Genomic DNA, 21,620 nt, shown 5'->3' on the forward strand with positions numbered 1-21,620 from the left:
CTCTCCATTTTCTGGAGATCTAGATCCCTCCTGATAAGAGTACCCCTAGGCAAATACCATTGACATTTTCACTCATTTTCTAATTTCAATTCAAAGGCTGGGAGAAAGGGTAGGGAGGCAAGAATACTCCTTGCTCCCCCACTGCCACTTCAAGAATCTCCTTATAACTCCATCAGTAATCTCTCCTCCTTTAAGGTTTATTCTATCCATCTTTATCACCCGATTAAGATTCTAATAGTTGTTATCTACCAATCCCCAAGACACTCTTCTCTCTTGATAAATTTAGTGACTGGGTCTAGCACTCATGCTAGGAGACTTCGATAGATAGATAGATAGATAGATAGATAGATAGATAGATAGATAGATATAGATAGATAGATAGATACTCTTAAACACTAACCTTTCAGTTCTTCAGTTTACTGGCTTCTCATGGCCTACTCTACCCAATAAAAACTACATATAACGATGGTCATATTCTTGATCTTCTGATCAATCACCAGTATTCATTCCATTTCCATATTTGTTAACTCTAAAATTCTTTTTTCTGATCATTATCTGTTGCCATTCCACCTTTCCCTCTGCCTTGCAACATTAAACCATATTCTTGGTCCTTACTATGACCTCTAATTCTTCTACTCCTCAATTCTTTCACCCTCAGGCCATAAGCCCTGCACACATATTCTTTCATTCCTTCCCCATCATGACCAGTTGAACTTTTATATTGGTCCCTACAATTAAGTCCCTTGGTCTCTTATCCCATTGTTGATCATGCCTTGCCAAACCCCAACCTTGTATTTCTCTCATCATCTGCCTCCTTGACTGCTAAAATGGAGTTAGAGAAAAACCATAAAATCTATGATGGATATACTATCAATTTGTTACATAATTTCAACTAAGTTTCATTGCAACAAGGTAATTCCTTTACACTTTAACTAACTGTCTTTTTCAACCTATTTTACCTCTCCTCAAATCTCCCCTGGCATTCACTTCCCACATATCAATGGAGTATGTTGCTTCATATTTCACTAAAAAAAAATTGAGGTCATTTGTCAAGAGTTCTCTTTTCTTCCCTCTTCCTCATCTCACATAACACAAATATTTTCTGTAATTATCAGCTCCCTCACCTCTGCCTCACAAAAGAAGATAGTTATTCTCTTTGTCAAGGCAAACTCCCCTATTCATATCCTTAAACTCATTCCATTCCATTTTCTCCAGCAGATTGCTCCTCAACCATCCCTATTCTCTTATTAATTTTCATTTCTTCCTGTCTACTAGCTACTTTCTTAGTGCCTACAAATTACGTCCATGACTCCCCATTCTTAAAAAGGCCTAACTTGATACAACAAGCTCTCCTAGCAATGTTCTTTTTTGTCCAAACTTAAGAAAACTGTCTACAATCAGTTCCTCCATTTCCTCTTCTCCTTCTCTCCTCTAATCTTTCTGCTACCTGGTTTTTGACCTCAAATCATCATGAAACAGCTCTCTCCAAGTTACCAATAATTCCAATAGCCAAATCTAATGACTTTTTCTCAATTCTCATCCTTCTTGAGCTCCCTTAAATCTTTAATACTATCAAGGAGGCAAAATCAAGATGACAGATTAGGGGCAGCCACCCCAGCTGAACTCTTCCTATATTCCCCTCCAAAAAACACCTCAAATAAAATTTTAGAGTGGCAGAGTCAACAAAAGATCTAGATGAGATATTTTTCCCACTTAAGCAAACTTAAGAGGTCAGCAGGAGCTGTCTGTGACACAGGTTGGAATCAATATATATTGTGGCAGCAATAGCAGTTATAGCAGTAGCTGTGGGAGCTCTCAACTAAGAGACAGTAAGGGGATAAGACAACTACTCAGAAAGAGGTTACAGTAGTCCTGTTGGTGGTATTGGGCATAGCTAACTGGCAATCCTAGTGCCCAAATGTAGTTCTGACTCCCAGTTTTAGGGAAGGGAGGTATACTCTCAGAAACAAGGGAACAAGAGTCCTAGTTATAGTACCAAAGTAAAAAGAAGCACTAGTGCTTATGGTTACAAGGGACTAGGAGTGCTTCTTGGATAAACACCAGAACACAGATCAGAAAAACAGGGACCATACCTCTCCCAGGATTCTACAACCTAAAAGCATCAAAAACTTGTGGAGCCCCCAGAACTAGCTGTGAAAACAACAGCACGAAAAAGCCTGAAGCTTGGGACAGTGTCTGCCTACCCACAGATGAGCAGAGCCTAACTCTAACATATTAAAGTTCAATTCAAGAAAAAGACTGGGAAAATGGGCAAACAACAAAAAGAAAACCTGACAATTAAAAGCTAACATGGCAGCAGAGAAAAGCAAGAAATACTTGGAAGAAGACAACAGTGTAAAAACAATTTCAGAAGGTAAAGCCAAGATGATGGAGAGAGGCCAGGAAGTTGTATGAGCTCTTCCCACTGTCCCTGAGATACAAAAATAACTCCTTAAAAAATAGTATTGATCAAATGGAAAAAAACACTGAAGAAAACAACTCTTTTAAAAATAGAATTGACCAAGGATATGCAAAGGCAATTTACAGATGAGGAAATCAAAGCGATCCATAGTCATATGAAAAATTGCTCTAAATCATTACCAATTAGAGAAATGCAAATTAAAGCATCTCTGAGGTACCACCTCATACCTCTCAGTCAAGCCAATATGACTAGAAAGGACAATGATCAGTGTTGAAAGGGATGTGGGAAATCTGGGACCCTAATACATTGTAGATGGAGCTGTGAACTCATCCAACCTTTCTGGAGATAAATTTGGAATTATACCCAAAGGGCAACAAAAATATGCATATCCTTTGATCCAGCAATACCACTACTGGGCCTATACTCTGAAGAGATGATGAAAAAAAAGGTAAAAACATCACCTGTACAAAAATACTCATAGCAGTCCTGATTGTGGTGGCAAAATTTGGAAATTAAGTAAATATCCTTCAATTGGGGAATGGCTTAACAAACTGTGGTATATGTATGTCATGGAACACTATTGTTCTATTAGAAACCAGGAGGGATGGGAATTCAGGGAAGCATGGAAGGATTTTCATGATCTGATGCTGAGCAAGATGAGCAAAACCAAAAAAACACTGTACACCCTAACAGCAACATGGGGGTGATGATCAGCCTTAATGGACTTGCTCATTCCATCATTGAAACAATCAGAGACAATTTGGGATATCTGTGATGGAGAATACCATCTGTATCCTGAGAAAGAATTGTGGAGTTTGAACAAAGACCAAAGACTATTACCTTCTATTTAGGAAAAAAAACATTATCTTATTATGTAATTTTGCTATCTCTTATACTTTATTTTTCTTCCTTAAGGATATGATTTCTCTCTCATCACAATCAACTTAGATGGATGTATACCATGAAAACAATGTAAAAACTAACAGACTGTCTTCTGGTGCAGGGAGGGAAGCAAGAATGGGGAAAAATTGTAAAACTCAAAATAAATAAAATCTTTCTTTAAAAAAAAACAGAATTGACCAAAATTGAAAAGAAGAGATACAGAAGTTAACTGAAGACAATAATTGCTTAAAAATTAGAATTGGGGAAGTGGAAGCTAATGACTATGAACATCAAGAATCCAAAAAACAAAGTCAAAAGAATGGAAAAAAATAGGAAAAAAAAAGTAAAGTACCTCACTGGAAAAACAACTAACATGGAAAAATAGATCCAAAAGAAATAATTTAAGAATTATTGTTTTACCTGACCATCATGATATAAAAAGGTAATATCTTTCAAAAAATTATCAAGGAAAAGTCCTAAATATCCTGGAATGAGAGAGTCAAATAGTCATTGAAAGAATTCACTGAATACCTCCTGAAAGAGATCCCAAAAGGAAAACTCCAAGGAATATTGTAGCCAAATTCCAGAATTATCAGCTCAAGGAGCCAGAAATAAACAATTCATATACAGGATTATACAAGATTTAGAAACTTCAACATTAAAGAATCAACAGAACTGGAATATGATATTCAGGAAGGCAAAGGAGCTTGAATTACAACCAAGAACCAACTATCCAGCAAATGCATAATCTTGAAGGGGAAAAGATGTATGCCCCAAGTAGTATATCCAAATTCTTAGAAAAGTTACATGAGTTATAGGAAGAAATTAACAGCAAAACTGTGCAAATAAAAGACCTCAATCTCTCTTTCTCAGAATTAGATAAATCTAACCACAAAATAAACAAAAAGGAAGTTAAGAAGGTGAATAGAATTTTAGAAAAGTTAAATAATATGGGAGACTTCTGAAGAAAATGGAATGGGGATAGAAAGGAATACACCTTTTTCTCAGTGGTGCATGGCACCTACACAAAATTGATCACATAATTATGGCATAAAAACCTCACAATCAAACGCTGAAAGGCAGAAATATTAAATGCATATTTTTCAGATCATGATGCAATAAAAATTATATATAATAAAGACTGTGGAAAGACTAAAATTAATCAGAAGCTGAATGTTCTAATTCTACAGAATAAATGGGTCAAATAATAAATCATAGAAACAAAACAGAAGAATGACAATATACCAGAACATATAGGATGCAGCCAGAGCAGTTATTAGGGGAAATATTATATCTCTAAATGCTTAAATGAATAAAATAGAGAAAGAAGGGATCAATAAATTGGATGCACAATGAAAAAAGCTAGAAAAAGAACAAATTAAAAATCCCCAATTAAATACCAAAATAGAAACTCTAAAAATCAAAAGATAGATTAATAAAAATAAAAGAAAGTAAACAAAAACTATTGAACTAATAAATAAAATTAAGAATGGGTTTATGAATAAACAACAAAATAGATAAACCTTTGGTTAATTTGATTTAAAAAGGAAGAACGAAGAAAACCAAATTAGCAGTATCAAAATTGAAAAGGGTAAATTCCTTACCAATGGAGAAAAATTAAAGCAATAATTCAGAGCTATTTTACCCAAATGAATGCTAATAAATCTGACAATCTATGTGAAAGAAATGAATATTTACAAAAATATAAATTGCCCATAATAAATTATTTAACCTCATTTTAAAAAAATAAATTGAACAAGTTATCAATGGACTCTCTAAGGAAAAAATCTCCAGAGTCAGATGTATTTACAAGGAATTCTACCAAACATTTAAAAGAACAATTAATTCCAAAACAACATAAACTGGGGGGAAAAAGGAATCCTGCCAAATTCCTTTTATGTCACAAATATGGCACTGATACCTAAAACAGGAAGAGACAAAAAAGAAGAAAGTAAACCATAGAACAATTAATGAATATTCATGAAAAAATATAAATAAAATATTAGCAAAGAGATTACAACAATTTACTACAATTATAAATTATGACCAGGTGAAAGTTACACTGGGAATGTGGGGTTGGTTCAATTTTAGGAAAACTATCAGCATAAATGACTATATCAATAACAAAAGTAACAGAAGTCATATGATTATCTCAATAGATGTTGAAAAAGCTTCTGACAAAATATAGCATTCATTCCTATCAAAAACACTAGAAAATATAGAATTAAATGGGGTTTTCCTTAAAATGATAAGTAGTATTTATATAAAACCATCAGCAAGTATTACACATAATGGGGATAAGCTAGAAGCATTCCCAATAAAATAAGGAGTTAAACATGGATGCCCAAAGAAATTAGAATGACAGTGAAAAAATAAAACTCACTCTTTGGAGATGATATGATATACTTAGACAATACTAAAGAATCAACGAAATAACTATTTGAAACAATTAACATTAGCCAATTTTCAGGATATAAAATAAACTCACATAAATCATCAGCATTTCTATATATTACCAAAAAAGCTCAACAGCAAAAGGCAGAAAGAGAAATTCCATTTGAAATAACTATAGAATAGAAAAAAAAAATATTTGGGAGTCTACCTGCCAACACAAATCCAAAAACTATATGAAAATAATTTCAAAACATTTCTCATACAAATTAAGTCAGATATAAACAACTGGAAAAATATCGATTGCTCAGGGGTGGACCAAGATAATATAATAAAAATGACAAGTCTACCTAAATTAATATATTTATTCAGCACTATACCAATCAAACTAATAAAAATGTATTTTAGACAGCTAGAAAATGTATTAACAAAATTTAACTGGAAGAACAAAAGGTCAAGAATATCAAGGGAATTCATGAAAAAATGCAAAGGAAGGTGGCTTAGCCATACCAGATCTAAAACTATATTGACAAGTAGCAATAATAAAAACTATTTGGTACTCTGAGGTACCACTTCACACCTCAGCAGATTGGCTAAAGAAATGGGAAAGGAGATATTAGAAAATTGGGATACTAAAGCACTGTTGGTGGAGTTATGAACTAATTCAACCATTCTTCAGAACAATTTGGAATTATAGCCAAAGGGCATAAAACTTTGCACAAAAATACTTAAAGTTCTTTTTGTGGTAGCAAAAAATTGGAAATTGAGGCAATGCTCATCAATTGGAGAATGGTTGAACAAGTTGTAGTATATAAATATGACAGAATTCTATTCTGTAAGAAATCATGAGGAGGTGATTTCAGAAAAACCTGGAAAGATTTATGCAAACTGATGCTAATTGAAGTGAGCAGAACCAGGAGAACATTGTACACAGTAACAGAAACATTGTGTGATATCTATCATGATGGACTTAGCTCTTAGCAGTACGATGATCAAAGACAATTCTAAAGGACTTGTGAGGGAAAAAACTATCCTCATCCAGAGTCTGAATGCATGCTGTTTTCAATTTTTTTAATTTGTTTTATCTTTTTTTTTCTTTCTCAGTTTTTTCCTTTTGATTCTTTTTTCACAACATGACTAATATGGAACATATTAATATTTAACATAATTGTACATGCATAACCTATATCATGGGGAGACAAAAGGGAAGGGAAAAAACATGGAATTCAAAATCTTATAAAAATGAATGTTAAAAATTATCTTTACTTGTAATTGAAAAAAATAAATTTTTAAAAAGTAATAGAGGAAAAATTGGGGAAAGAAATTAGAGTGATGCAAGGAAATTATAAAAGGAAAATTATTAGCTTAATAAAAGAGGCATGAAAAACACTAACATAATAACACCTTAAAAAACAGAAGTGTCCTAATGGTAAAAGAGACATAAAAATTTATTGAAAAAACCTCCCTACTTGATTACATTAAAGCTTTTGCACAGACAAAACCGCTGTAACCAAGATGAAAAGAAATGTAGTAAACTGGGAAACAATCTTTACAACTAATGTTTCTGACAAAGGACTCATTTCTAAAATATACAGAGAACTGAGTCAAATTTTAAAAAAAGTCATTCCCCAATTTACAAATGGTCAAAGCATACACAAAGGCAATTTACAAATGAGGAGATCATAACAATCCATAGTCATATGAAAAATTGCTCTAAATCATTACTTATTAGAGAAATGCAAATTAAAGCTTCTCTGAGGTACCACCTTACACCTCTCAGACAAGCCAATATGACCAAAAAAGGATAATGATCATTGTTGGAAGGGTTGTGGAAAATCTGGGACACTATTACACTGTTGGTGGAACTGTGAACTCATTCAAACTTTCTGGTGAGAAATTTGGAACTATGCCCAAAGAGCAACAAAAATGTGCATACCCTTTGATCCAGCAATACCACTACTGGGTCTATATCCTGAAGAGATGATGAAAAAGGGTAAAAACATCACTTGTACAAAAATATTCATAGCAGCCCTGTTTGTGGTGGCAAAGAATTGGAAATCAAGTAAATGTCCTTCAATTGGGGAATGGTATGTGTATGTCATGGAACACTATTGTTCTATTAGAAACCAGGAGGGATGGGAATTCAGGGAAGCCTTGAAGGATTTGCATGAACTGATGCTGAGTGAGATGAGCAGAACCAGAAAAACACTGTACACCCTAACAGCAACATGGAGATGATGTTCAACCTTGACAGACTCACTCATTCCATCAGTGCAAAAGTCAGGGACAATTTGGGGCAGTCTGCAGTGGAGAATACCATCTGTATCCAGAGAAAGAACTGTGGAGTTTAAATAAAGACCAAGGACTATTACCTTAAATTTAGGGAAAAAAACTGATATCTTGTTGTCTGACCCTGCTATCACTTGTACTTTATGTTTCTTCCCTGGGGATATGATTTTTCTCTCTCATCACATTCAGTTTGGATCAATGTATACCATGGAAACAATGTAAAGACTGACAAATTGCCTTCTGTGGGGGGGGGGGGGGGAGGGAAGTAAGATTGGGAGAAAAATTGTAAACTCAAAATAAATAAAATCTTTATTAAAAAAAAAAACACCCCCCCAAAAAAACAGAATTGGTCAAATAGAAAAAAAGCACAAAAACTCAAAGCAGAAAATGATATCTTAAAAGTTAGAACTGAGCAAGTGAAAGCTAATGACTCCATGAGACATTGAGAAACAATAAAACAATGGGAAAAAAATGGAAAAAAAATTGAAGAAAATGTGAAATGTCTCAACTGAAAAATTGCTGACCAGGAAAATAGATGGAGAGATAATTTAAAAATTATTGAACTGCCCTGAAAGCCATGATCAACATCAACAACAACATTCTACTTCAACTCAACATTCTACTTCAAGAAATTATCAAGTAAAATTACCTTAATGTCTTAGTTCCAGAGGGTAAACTAAAAACTAAAAAATTCACCGATCACCTCCTGAGAGAAATGCTAAAATGAAAATTCCCCAGAATATTATAGCCAGATTCCAGAGTTCTCAGGTCAAAAAGAAACTATTTCAAGTAGTATGAAGCCACAGTCAGTACCACAAAAGATTTAGCAGCTGCCATGAAAAGAGGGTTTGGAATATAATCTTAGAAGGCAAAAAAGCTACATATTACAACCATGAATAACCTACACAGCAAAACTGAATACAGTCCTTTAGGGGGAAATGAATATTTGATAAAATAGAATAGTTTCAAAAATTCATGATGAAAAGACCAGAACCAAATAGAAAATTTGACATTCAAACATTCAAATTTGAAAAAGCACATTACTATATGGTTAGATCATTAAGAACTTTATCAATATTAGAGCTATTAAAAATGAGTTTATAAAGACAAAGCTCAAATGTGTGAGTCAATTGTGTTAGTAATCTCCAAAAAAACGTGAGAAAGGAATTTACTGGGAGAAGGAAGAAAGGAGAAAGGAAAGGCAGAATAGGGGAAATTTTCACACATAAAAGGGCATTCAAGGAGAATGAAGGACAATGAAGGAGAAAATGGGGCACGAGGGAACAAACAACACTTGAACCTCACTCTCATCTGAATTGGTTCACAAAGAGAAGAATATACTGAGTTGTGAACAGGACTTAAATTCGTCAGGAATACAGGAGAGGAAGGGGATAAGAGAAAAGGGCAGCGGATAATAAAAGGGAGGGTAAATTAAGGAAGACAGTAGTTAGAAGCAAATAGACTTTTGAGGACGCACAGGTTAAAAGAAAAATTTAAGAAACAGAAGAAAATGGATTGGAGGGAAATATACAGTTAGCAATCATAACTATGACTGTTAATGGAATGAGCTAACCCATAAAATGGAAGCAGATAGAATGTATTAGAAATCAGAATTCAACAATGTTATTTACAAGAGATAACACTTGAAACAAAAAAGAAAAGACTCAAGAATTAAAATAAAGGGCTAGGGCAGAATCTAAAATGCTTTCACTAAATCAAAAACTGACAGGGGTAGCAATAATGATCTCAGATAAAGCAAAAGCAAAAATAGACTTAAGAGATAATCAGGGAAACTATATTATTTTAAAAGTTATCATAGACAAATTAATATCAAAAAATTTGCAGCATTTCTGTTATAAAGACCTAGAAAAATAATACACTAATTGCTAGTAGAGTAGTGAACTGGCCCAACCATTCTGGTGAATAATTTGGAACTATGACCAAGGGGCTATAAAATTGTGCATATTTTTTAGCTGTAAGTCAAAACATCCCAAGTCTGTATCCCAAAAAGGACAAAGAAAAAGAAAATGGATATACATGTACAAAAATATTTATAGCAGCTCTTTTTTGTGGTGGCAAAGAATTGGAAATCAAGGGAATATTCATCAATTGGGAGAATGACTGAAAAATGTATGCCATGTGGCACATTACCGTGATAGTGTTCTATTGTTCTATGGGAAATGATTGTTGGGGGGGGGGGGGTGCTTCAGAAAAATATGGCCAAAGTGCAAAGTGAAGTGAGAACTACGAGATCATTGTGCACAGTGACAGTAATGTTGCAGTGATGATCAACTGTGAACTGCTTAGTTGTTCTGATCAATACAATAATCCAAGACAATTCCAAAGGACTCATGATGGAAAATTGCTTTCCATCTTTAGAGAAAGAACTGACAACTTCTTTTTGTATTTTCTTTCTTTTTTAAAAAAATATGCTAACATCAGAAATGTTTTGCAGGCTATCATATGTATAATTCATATTTTGCTTGCCTTCTCAGCGATATGGGAAAGGTTAGGAAAAATTTGGAAATCAAATTTAAAAATAAAAGAATTCTAAAAACAAATAAATTAAACATTTTTTAAAGAAAATGTTTAGCAAAAAGCAACCCTAATATAAATTGCATCAAATAACTTTTTATGAGTAAAAAACAAAACACTGTCAATTCTCTTCTTGTTGATACTTTCTTCTCTCTAGATTTTTATTACTGTTCTCTCTTGATTTTCTTCCTACCTGTCTGAAAGCTCCTTTTCACTCTCCTTTGTTAAATCTTCATTTAAGTCATATCCAATAACTGTAAGTGTTTTCTAAGGCTCAATCCCCAAGCTTTTGTTTCTTTCTCTTCGCTATTTTTCTTGGTTCTCCCATATGTTCAATTAACTTCTCTATCAAGATCAGATCATTTATCTTATTTATCATTTATCACATCTATTTATCTAATCCTAACCTCTCCTATAGTCTGGTCTCACGTCTCCAACTGCCTCTATGGACATATTCCATATCTTAAATTCAATACATCCAAAACTGAATTCACTATCTTTCCTGTTCTCCCCTTTTCCCAACTTCCCTGTTCCTATCAGGGGCATAACCACTCCCCTAATCACCTAGGTTTATAACCTAGGTGTCATCCTTAACTCCTAACTCTCACAACATATATCTAATATGTTGCTAAGACCCATCTATTCTCTTTGCAATATCACTCCTTTAATGACTTGCCACCCCAAAACAGACTCTCATCACCTCATGTTTGTCCTATCACCCCCACTATTACTTTTCCTCACTCCCTTCCATTCTCCATCCAGCTGACAAAGTAATATTCATAAAGATTAAGCCTGGCTCTGTTATCCCCTTCCCCTACTCAATAACTCTAGTAGCTTTGTATTATCTCCAGTATCAAATCTGAAATAATCCATTTGGCTTTGAAAACCCTTCATGACCTGGCCTCATCCTACCTTTTCAGCCTTCTTATATTTCATTCCCTCTCTGTACTATTTTCTCCTCATGATTCAGTTAACAGCGGCCTTTCTTGATGCTCCTTTCACACAACACTTCATCTCTTAATTCTCTGTAGTTTTATCATGGATATCCCCATGCCTGGAATGCATTCCCTTCACCTCTGCCTCTGGCTCCCCAGAGTCTTTCAAGATTCAGCTCATATCCTGCCTTCTTTAAGAGGCTTTTTCTGGTCATCATCCCTCATCCAATGCTAGAGCCTTCCCTCTGAGATGATCTCCATTCCTAGATCACTTACATAGCTCAAACATTGACACAGAATTCCTTTAGTCAGATTCCTGGAGATGGTGGAAGACAAAAGGGTCTGACATGCTATGGTTCATGGAATCACAAAAGAGCTGAACGTAACTGAATGACTAAAAGACAACAACTACTAAAAATAATAGCTCATATTTATTTGGCATTATATGCCAGTCACTAGGCTCAGTCTTTATAATTCTGATCTCATTTGGTTTCATAACAACCCTATGAGCTAAATGCTAGTTATTATTCACATTTTATACTTAAGGAAACTAAGGCAGACAGAAGTTCTATGATTTTCTTAGGGTCACATAGATAGTGTCTGAGTCACACTTTAACTCCTGACTTCCAGGTATAGATAATCTTCAAGGTTCCTCCCAATTTTAATTTCTATGAACTCCTATTCTGAATATTTGACATACTCCCTATGGTCTTATCAAGGTATAATTTGGCAGTTTTTCCAGACCACAACAACCTAGCTTGCCATAGGCTCAGGGTATTAACTTTACATAAATTAAGGATAAGGTTTTTCATTTGTTTTTTGTTTTTGTCAGATTCTGTGGAGATTGGCAGGCCTGGGAATTAATTTCAGTTATCTACACTAGTTAAACCCCACTTAAATCCTCTTCTAATACCTCCTCGTAGGTGAACCATGATTCTTTAAGAAAGAAGAGCAGGAAGATGGCACAGTGGATAGAGTGCTGGTCCTGGAAACAGAGAGAGCTGAGTTCAAATTTGACTTCAGACATTTACTAGTTATGACCCGGGGCAAGTCACTTTACCTCTAACTACCTCAGTTTCCTTCTCTACAAAATGGGAATAATAATAGCACTTATCTCTAAGTTGCTATAAGAATGATAAGATTATATTTGTAAAGTACTTTATAAATCTTAAAATACCATATAAATACAAACTTTATTTTATTATTATTATTGTTATTATTATAGAAAGCTCTGTCTGGTAAAGCCATAGCAAGTCTCAAAGACCACCACTCCCAAATTATAGAAGGGTTATTATCCTTTATCAGTGGAGAGAATAGCTAAATAATTTTAAATTTTAAATTTAAAAATTTAAAAATCAACAAGGTTCCCTCAGCATATCTACTAATGTCACTGTATCATCTGAATCATCAACAACTTTGCAATCCTAGTCAAAGTCACATAGTGGCTACCACCACCACCACCCCATACAGAGCATGTCTTCCTTATATAGACCAAAGATGGATAAAGAGGTCCACACTCAAGTCAAAGAGTGTACAGGTATATCAGAGAGGGCAATCACAGGTAATCTAAAAGAGTCAACATTAACAGCAAGTGCAATGATTCAAGAGTCCCAGGTTCTAATCTGTACTCTGCCACAGACCTTCTCAATAAAGTGAATGAAGTGGCTGATTTGATTATATCTAAGGTTTCCATGCTGGCTATGACTTTCTTTTTTAAATTAATTTTTTTAAATATTAGGCAATGGGGTTAAGTGACTTGCCCAAGGTCACACAGCTAGGCAATTATTAAGTGTCTGAAGTTTGATTTTGAACTCAGGTCCTTCTGACTCCAGGGCTGGTGCTCTATCCACTGCGCCACCTAGCTGCCCCTGGCTATGACTTTCATTTCTTTAATCTCAATCTTGGAGAACCAGCAGCTTCCCCAAAGCTTTTTATTTGTAACTATTTCATACAGCAAATATTTATTATTAAGCATCTACCATTTATTTTACCAAACTCAACATGTATTGCTTTTATTTATTTTTTTTTACTATTCTATTCAAAAGATGTGTTTGCTTATTCAGAGATTTTTCTGAAGATTCCTAGCAATAATGGCCATATGAACCCAGAATATTTATCCAAAGATCCTAAAAACCAATAACATTCAATCTCTGGAACCACCTGCACTGCCTACTCAGGTTATCATGTGCTTAAATCAACCCTTTGAGGAAAAAGAGAATTGGGACCAAAAAACTCTTATGACTCAAAAAAAAGCAGAGATAACCCTGAAAGTCAAAATGAACAATTGCCAATAGTTCTGAGCTATGCTCGCAGGAGATAACAAAGAAACTCTCCCTCCCCTCAAGAAGCTCATGTTCTTATCTCTAAGATTGCCTAGAAGCAACCCGGAACACCTGAGCTCCTCAAGTTCCTGTGATTTTTTATGATCCAACTGAGGTTCACCAACAGGACATCAGAGTGATGATAGGGTCAGAGTATCTAAGAATAAGTATTTGTGGTTATCTCTTCATTGGCAAGCCAGAGCCATCTAAAATATACACAATTATGGGATTTGCCTTTTCTAGTACCATCTGACCCTTTCTTTCACCTCAAATAAGCACAAGTGATAGAATATGATAGCTAGAAAGGACTACAGAGTCCACCCAGTTTAACCCACTCATTTTTCAGGAAAAGAACGTGGGGGAAAAAAACGCAGGGAGATGAATTTCAGCAACGGCAGAGCTGAGACTCGAATCCAGTTATTCTCATTGCTGATTCAGAGCCAAAAGCTGATTGTATTTACCTCCAAAGGTAGAGTGATAGGCAAATCACTCTACCTACTACAACAAACCCTACTTTGTCCCATATTTTCTCAGAATTTATGCAGGAAAAGGGAGGCGTCCCCTGGAACTGGTAGTTAAGGGTAGGGAGGTGGCCTGGTTTTTTGAAAACTGTGACAGCAAAAGGGTAAGGCTGGGAGAGATCTTTACAAGCTGGAAAGGTTTTGGGTGTAGTCTACAGCGTTCTGTGTGTCTGTCATCCAAAGTTCAGCCCAGCCCAGCTTAATAAACAAAGAACAAATGCAATCACTAGATGAAGAAGATTTTTTAGTCAGACTGGTTTAGGTCATCAACTCAGTGGCTAAGATGAAGACTTCTGAGAAACTGAGTCATTGGAGGGGAAGACCCACCACACCAAAGAAATCATGGATCTCTTTAAATATCAAAGTGACCACAGTGTGTAGCTGGAGTGGAATGCCTACCTTGCCTGCTGGATGAACTGTACGGCTTTCTCTGCAAACTTTTCTGCAAGACTCAGGAGGTTCACCGGCTGCTCCACAATGTTGAGGTTCTCATACAGAGGAAGGCCCACAGCAGAGTAACAGTTTTTCTCAGGGCTGCTGTGTAGAATCCACAGACACTCATTTTACTCATTGTGATAAGGAAAGTCATTCTGTAGCCTTGTGGGGAAGTGTTTTTTTTCATCTAGTCATGTAAATAAACACAAGATATTTACCAGCCATGCCCAAAATGTCTAACCCAACTCCTATTCTCTGCTTCCCCAGGGAAGATATATTTGTTCATCCTGAGTAAGTGTATATATTTTCCAGGCTGTTGGGATGAATGCTTGAAACACTCATAACTCTGCTTCACCAATTACTATTGTTGGTCTTGGTTTTATGAATTAAATAATCACAGAATCAAAGGATGTCAGAGTTAGTGGGGATCTTGTAGACTGTCTAATCCCACTTCATTTTACATAGGAGGGAGGGAGGAACCGAAAGAAGGAAGGGAGGGAGGGAGATAATAGCATTTATTGGGTCTATTGTGCTATGTGTTTTATAATTATTATCTCATTTGATTCTTAAAATAACTTATTATTATTATTATTATTATCCCCATTTTATAGTTGAGGAAATGGAGGCAGTCACAAATTAAGTGACTTCTCCAAGGTCACAAAGTAAATATCTTAGGGTAGATTTAGAATTTGGATTCAGTAATCAAGGGTAAGTTTGGGGTAAATGTGATGGAGAATACCATCTGTATCCAAAGAAAGAACTATGGAGTTTAATCAAAGACCAAAAACTATTACCTTCAATTTAAAAAAAAAAGTTGTCTTATGTAGTATGTAATTTTTTGCTATCTTTTATATTTTTTTTCCTCAAGGTTATGATTTTTCTCTCAACACATTCAATTTTGATCAATGTATAGCATGGAAACAATGTAAAAACTAACAGACTGCCTTCTGTGGGGGGTGAGGGGAGGGAAGGGAGGATGGGGGTGGGGGGAGGGAAGGGAGGTTGGGGGTAGGAAATTATAAAATTCAAAACATTACCAAAAAAATGATAGGTAGAAACTATTATTGTATATAACTGGAAAACAAAATATTTATATAAAAAAAGAATTTGGATTCAGGTCTTCCTATCTTGAAGACTTACTCTTGGTCTACTTAGTATATTGTGCTGCTTCTATCATTTAGATTATATTTCTTTCCTGATTTCAGATTTATAGACCATTTTCTTGGCAACAATTTTGTATGTGTTATGTTCTGCACAAATACACACACACACACACAAACACACACACACACACACACACACACACAGACACACACATCCCAGCATTGAATTTTGCAATTGAATCTTTCTTTATGAAGGAGACCAAAAGGTCTGCTAGTGTAACCACCATGGACCAAGCTTAAGGAAAAGACAGACTGAATGGATTTCCAAACATTCATATTTATAACTGAGATCCTCTCTTTTAAGAACCTCTGTGTAAGGCCTCATTCAACAGCAACAGTTTGGGTTTTTTTTTTGGTTTGGCTTCATTATTTATTAAAAGTAAATTAATGGGGGCAGCTAGGTGATGTATCGGATAGAGCACCAACCCTGGAGTCAGGAGTGCCTGAGTTCAAATCCAGATTCAGACACTTAATAATTACCTAGCTGTGTAGCCTTGGGCAAGCCAGTTAACCCCAATGCCATATATATATATATATATATATATATATATATATATATATATATATATATATATATATATATGTATTAGTTGACTCCCAGGCTTCCATAAGGCCATTTAAAAGGAAAAAGTGCATCTTTCAATTCAACTAGCAATTACTGAGCCCATCCAACTCTGTGCTGAACATACAAAGGCAAAAATGAAAAGAAAAAAGTCTATGCTTTCAAGGAACTCAAGGTCTACTTAGGGGTGGAGGTGGTAAACAAATCAGTACAAAATATAAAAAAAGTAAATACAAAGTATTGGGGAGATTGGGCTCAGGAAAGGAACTCGGGATGTTACTCAGGCATGGGGACAAACCTATGGAAACATATAATGAAAGATAGAAGGGAACAGGAAATAGCAGCTAGGTCATCTTAACTAAATCACTGCAGTGACTCAGTTGAACTGCCTATAAAATGAGGAGACAGACTAGATGGATCTCTAAAGCTTCCTTTAACTCTGATATCCCATGATTCTAACCAAATATTATACAATTTCCCAAGTAATGTGACTGTGAAAAAAGAATATTATCACTTGATTTATACTTTTCCATTTAGGAAAAGGCATGTCCTAGCTGAATATAGTTCTTTTTGACACCTACTTCTGGTCAAATAAAAGTTCCTAGGCAGGAAGAATTATTTTTATTACTTTTGTCTTTGTATGCCCAGCCCTTAGCAAAGTATTTCGCGCATAAAGAAAGGTAGGTTCAGTAAGTGCTAATTAAATTGAATTAAGAAAAGCACTTTGTAAACAGTTCATATCTACACTATTACTGTTTGCTTTCTCCAGTAAGCAGCAAGAGAGAAGATAGGACTTCTGTTTCATTCCATTTCTATGGACCCATATGCAGATATTACCTTTGCAATAGAGCTGGTGCAGGTGGGCAGGCTGGACAGGGTGGGTGATTGAAGCCAGGGGTGTCGCTACAGCCCATGTCATGGCTGTAAGGAATTCCAAAGTAGTAACTGAAGCCTGTGGTCAAAGCAATGAGGTTAAGTCTCCTAAATCATAGTAGTGTTGTCCTAGCAGCAACATTCTCACACAATCTCCTAAATTTTAATTCCCAATAATTTAATAGCCCAAGGTATGCAATTTAAAAGGGATTTGATTAACAACTCTTTCCTTGGAGATTCAAAAAAATGTTGCTAGTTTCTAGCAATAAGCCTCAATCTGCAAACTTGGAAACAGCGTTCAGCAAGTAAAGATTAACCCACATGTGGAAGAATTAACAAGAAAGAACTTAAGGAGTGCTTGGGCTCCTAGTTTAGTCAGATATATCAAGTTAGAACTTTATTTAGTCACAAAGCAAAATCAAGTGATTCAGAACACACTCCTCCACACCTCTTCTCTCTCACAAAGCATTTAACTTGAGGCTATATCTCACAGGAAGAATCAACTTAAGTGGGGAAGGGAATAGGAACTGGAGTCAAAGCATCTGGATTCAAATTCTGGAAGATACTTAATTAACTTCAATGGTCCTCTATTCTCATTTATAAAATTATAACTTTGGTCAGGATAAGGTCTTTTCCACCTCTAAATATATGATACCATGATCTTTTAAAGCTAGTAGATCTAAAAGACATACAAAATGCAAACTAATTTCCCAGTTCTCTTCTTGGTTTTGCTTAAATATATATAATAATAATATTTCACATTTTGTAAATATTAAGGTTTTCAAAATGCTTTATATACATTATTGCATTTGAATTTATATTGGCCTTGTGAAGTAGATACTACTTCTCATTTAATAGGAATCATTTGAAGAATAATGATTTCTATTTTATAGATTTGTAAACTGAAGCTCAGAAAGATGAAGTGATTAATGAAGGTCAAATAGCCAGTAAAGTGTTAAGGTGGAATTTGAACACTGGTCTTCTAAGACTCCAAATACAAAGAAATGCCCTATCTGATATACAAAAATAAATACTGTTTAAAAGCTAGAGTGATGACTTCTCAAGCAGTGTCAAGATGGCAACGTGAAACTAGGAGGAAGCTCCTGGAGGTTTTCCTGAATCAAGTTTAAATGAAGACTCTACACAGACCTTAAAGCTACAGATTCTACCAAAAAGAAAAAGGGCAAAACAAGTTCTCAACTCAAGATATTGTGGAGTATCTTCACTAAAGGTCTGTGTCTTCTGGATAAAGGGGGAAGTATAGCCCAACATAGGTGAGAGAGTGGGAAAGTCAGTGGGAGGCTCTTAGCCACAGCACAGCTCAGGTCCCATCTCAACAAGCCAGAGTGACAGCAGACCAGCAGTGAGGGCCCCAACCCCAGATCAGAAGACAAAGTTCAAGCCCTTAGAATGATAGTGCAACAGATAGGACTGGGTTGCAAGGCAAAGAAAACCTCGGAATAAAGGACTTCTGCATATGCAACACCTTGGCAAGCAATAACCCAAGGTCCAGATCCTGGCCCAGCGCAAAAAAAAAAAAAAATGTAGGACTATACTCCTTGTACTCAGAAGTGGAGGTCAACTATCAAAACGAACAAAAAAAATCAAAAAGAATGCTAACCACAGAAAGTTTCAGAGCAAGATAATAAAAATGCCATCGCAGAAAAGGAAAGCAGTGATAAATTTCCTACATGTGAAACCTCAAAGGAGTTTATGAAATGACTTCAAATCTAAAACTTCTTGGAAAAACTCAAAAAAAGATTTTAAAAACCAAAAAAAGAGAGGAAAAAGAAAAGTGGAGAAAAGAATGATGTAAGAGAATTATGAAAAATTAACTGAAGAATTCAATTCCTTTAAAAGTAAAAATGACCAACTAGGTAAAGAATATAACTCATCAAAAAGTAAAATTAATGAACTGGAAAAAACAACTCATTTTAAAGTAAAATTAATCAATTGGAAAAGGAAATACAAAAGCTAACTGAAGAAAATAAAACCCTAAAAATTAGAATTGGACAAATGGAAACTAATGATTCTATGTGACACCAAGTTTACATCAAACAAAACCAAAAGACTGAAAAAGCAGAAGAAAATGTAAAGTGCCTCTTAGGAAAAAAAACAACCAACCTGTAAAATAGATCCAGAAAAGATAATTTATGAATTATTGTTCTACCTGAAAGACTTGATAAAAAAAAAGAGCCTGGAAAATATTTTTCAGGAAATAATCATGGAAAACTGCCTTAAAACCAAAGAACAAGAAGACAAAATGTCTTTGAAAGAATCCATCACTCACTTCCAGAAAGAGATCCCCAAAATAAAAAACTCCAAGGAATATTGTAATCAAATTTCAGAATTCTCAGCTAAAGAAGATAATACTACCTGCAGCCCAAAAGAAGTGATTTAAATATCAAGGAACCACAATCAGAATGACACAGAACTTATCAGCTTCAACATTAAAGGATAGAAGGGCCTGGAATATGATATTCCAGAGGACAAATGACCTTAGATTACAATCAAGAATCAATTACCCTGAAAAATTCAGACTGTTCTTCTAGGGGAAAAGATGAATTTTCAATGAAATAAAGGACTTTCAAAATTTTCTGAGAAAAATACCAGAACCGAACAGAAAAATTCAATCTTTAAATATAAGGTTTAAGAGATGCATAAAAAAGGTAAACAGGGGAAATGTTAGTTAATAACATTAAATTGGATACATCCTTACAAGGGAAGATAATATTTGTATTTCTTGAAAATTAGGATAATTAAAAGAAAAAAAAAACCTTAGAGAGATTATGTGGATATGCATGACCATGAATGTGATGATCCTTTAGTTAGTACTTTAGTTAAAGAGGGTTGGAGAGAGTGTACTTAGTTAAAGTACTTTAGTTAAAGAGGGTTGGAGAGAGTGTACTTAGGTTGTATGGGTATAAATGGATCATGAAGTGATTTTGCTTATGAGAGTTGTATTTCTATTGAGACCAAAAGAAGTGAGTGTACTTAAAGAGTCTATACATAGGGGTGGCTAGGTGGCATAGTGGATAAAGCACCGGCCTTGGAGTCAGGAGTACCTGGGTTCAAATCCGGTCTCAGACACTTAATAATTACTTAGCTGTGTGGCCTTGGGCAAGCCACTTAACCCCATTTGCCTTGCAAAAACCTAAAAAAAAGAGTCTATACATAAATCATAAGATGATCTTGATTTACTTGAAACTTTAGCTACAATTAGAGGGAGAGAATTTAGAGGGGGGATATAAATGATTCATCAAGTAATTTTGCTTTATATGCAAAATTTGGGTTTTTTAAAGAGTATCTGAAAAGAGGATGTGGTATAAATTGATTATAATTTGATGTTATTTGTGATTCTTGAGAAGTCTATTTCTAATGGAACAGAAGAAGGGAGTATACTTAGACAAAGGCTAAATATGAAGTGACAATGAGGCAATGTTGCTTATCAATCATTCAAACAATTGATTAACCCTTGATATTTCTACAAGGACAGATAAAAGAAGCATATTTTGACAGAGGGATTATGGGTACAAGACAGGATTAAAGCAATAAAACAATAAAGACATGAAAAGAAGAATTATACTAGAAGAATGCTAAAGATAAATAATACCACATGAAGAAGCACAAAGACCTATAACAATAGAGGGAAGAAACACAAAAGACCTATAACAATAGAGGGAAAGAAGGGAGGGTAAGAACATCAAGTAAATCCTACTCTCAAAAGATCTGATCCAAAGAGAGAATAGCATACATTTCCAATTAGGTTTAAAAATTTTATCCTACCCTATAGGGAAGTAGAGGGAGAAAGAAAAAGTAACAGAAAAAAGAGAAGGCAAAAGTAAATGTTCAGTTAAATTTAAAATTGAAAAGAAAAGTTAAAGGGGAAAGGGAGTAAAACATTGGTGAGGAGGGATGAGAGGAAAGGAAAGAAAAAATATAAATGGGAAAAGATTGTATAAAGGGAAATAATCTTCATAAGAGTTCATAATCTTAACTGTAAATGTGAATGAAATGAACTCTCCTATAAAATGGAAGCAGAGAGCAGAATGGATTAAAAAACAAAATCCTGGGCAGCTGGCGCAGTGGAAAGAGCACTGGCACAAAACCCTACAATATGTTGTTTTACAAGAAATATATTTGAAACAGAGAGATATACATAGAGTAAAGGTAAAAGACTGGAACAAAATATATTATGCTTCAGCAGAAGTGAAAAAAAATTGGGTGTAGCAATGCTGGTCTTATACAAAACTAAAACAAAAATAGATCTCATTAAAAGGGATAAGGAAAG

At 34.8% G+C, this 21,620-nt stretch overlaps 1 protein-coding gene across 8 annotated transcripts in view; it reads right to left on the reverse strand.

Moving 5' to 3' along the window:
* ARSG (arylsulfatase G) overlaps positions 1 to 21,620 on the reverse strand; it is a 185,763-nt gene that overhangs the window by 50,511 nt on the left and 113,632 nt on the right. For 6 of the 8 annotated variants that reach the window (XM_074224715.1, XM_074224720.1, XM_074224721.1 and 3 more), the window contains 2 exons: positions 17,294 to 17,408; positions 14,696 to 14,833 (listed from right to left, as the gene is read on the reverse strand). In XM_074224715.1, the coding sequence (XP_074080816.1) occupies positions 14,696 to 14,833; positions 17,294 to 17,408 (253 nt within the window). The remainder of the gene's footprint in view (positions 1 to 14,695; positions 14,834 to 17,293; positions 17,409 to 21,620) is intronic. The other 2 variants (XM_074224719.1, XM_074224722.1) reach the window with 1 other exon arrangement.

The sequence above is a fragment of the Macrotis lagotis genome, chromosome 2 (assembly GCF_037893015.1).
Source record: "Macrotis lagotis isolate mMagLag1 chromosome 2, bilby.v1.9.chrom.fasta, whole genome shotgun sequence".
NCBI classification, from domain to species: Eukaryota; Metazoa; Chordata; class Mammalia; order Peramelemorphia; family Peramelidae; genus Macrotis; species Macrotis lagotis.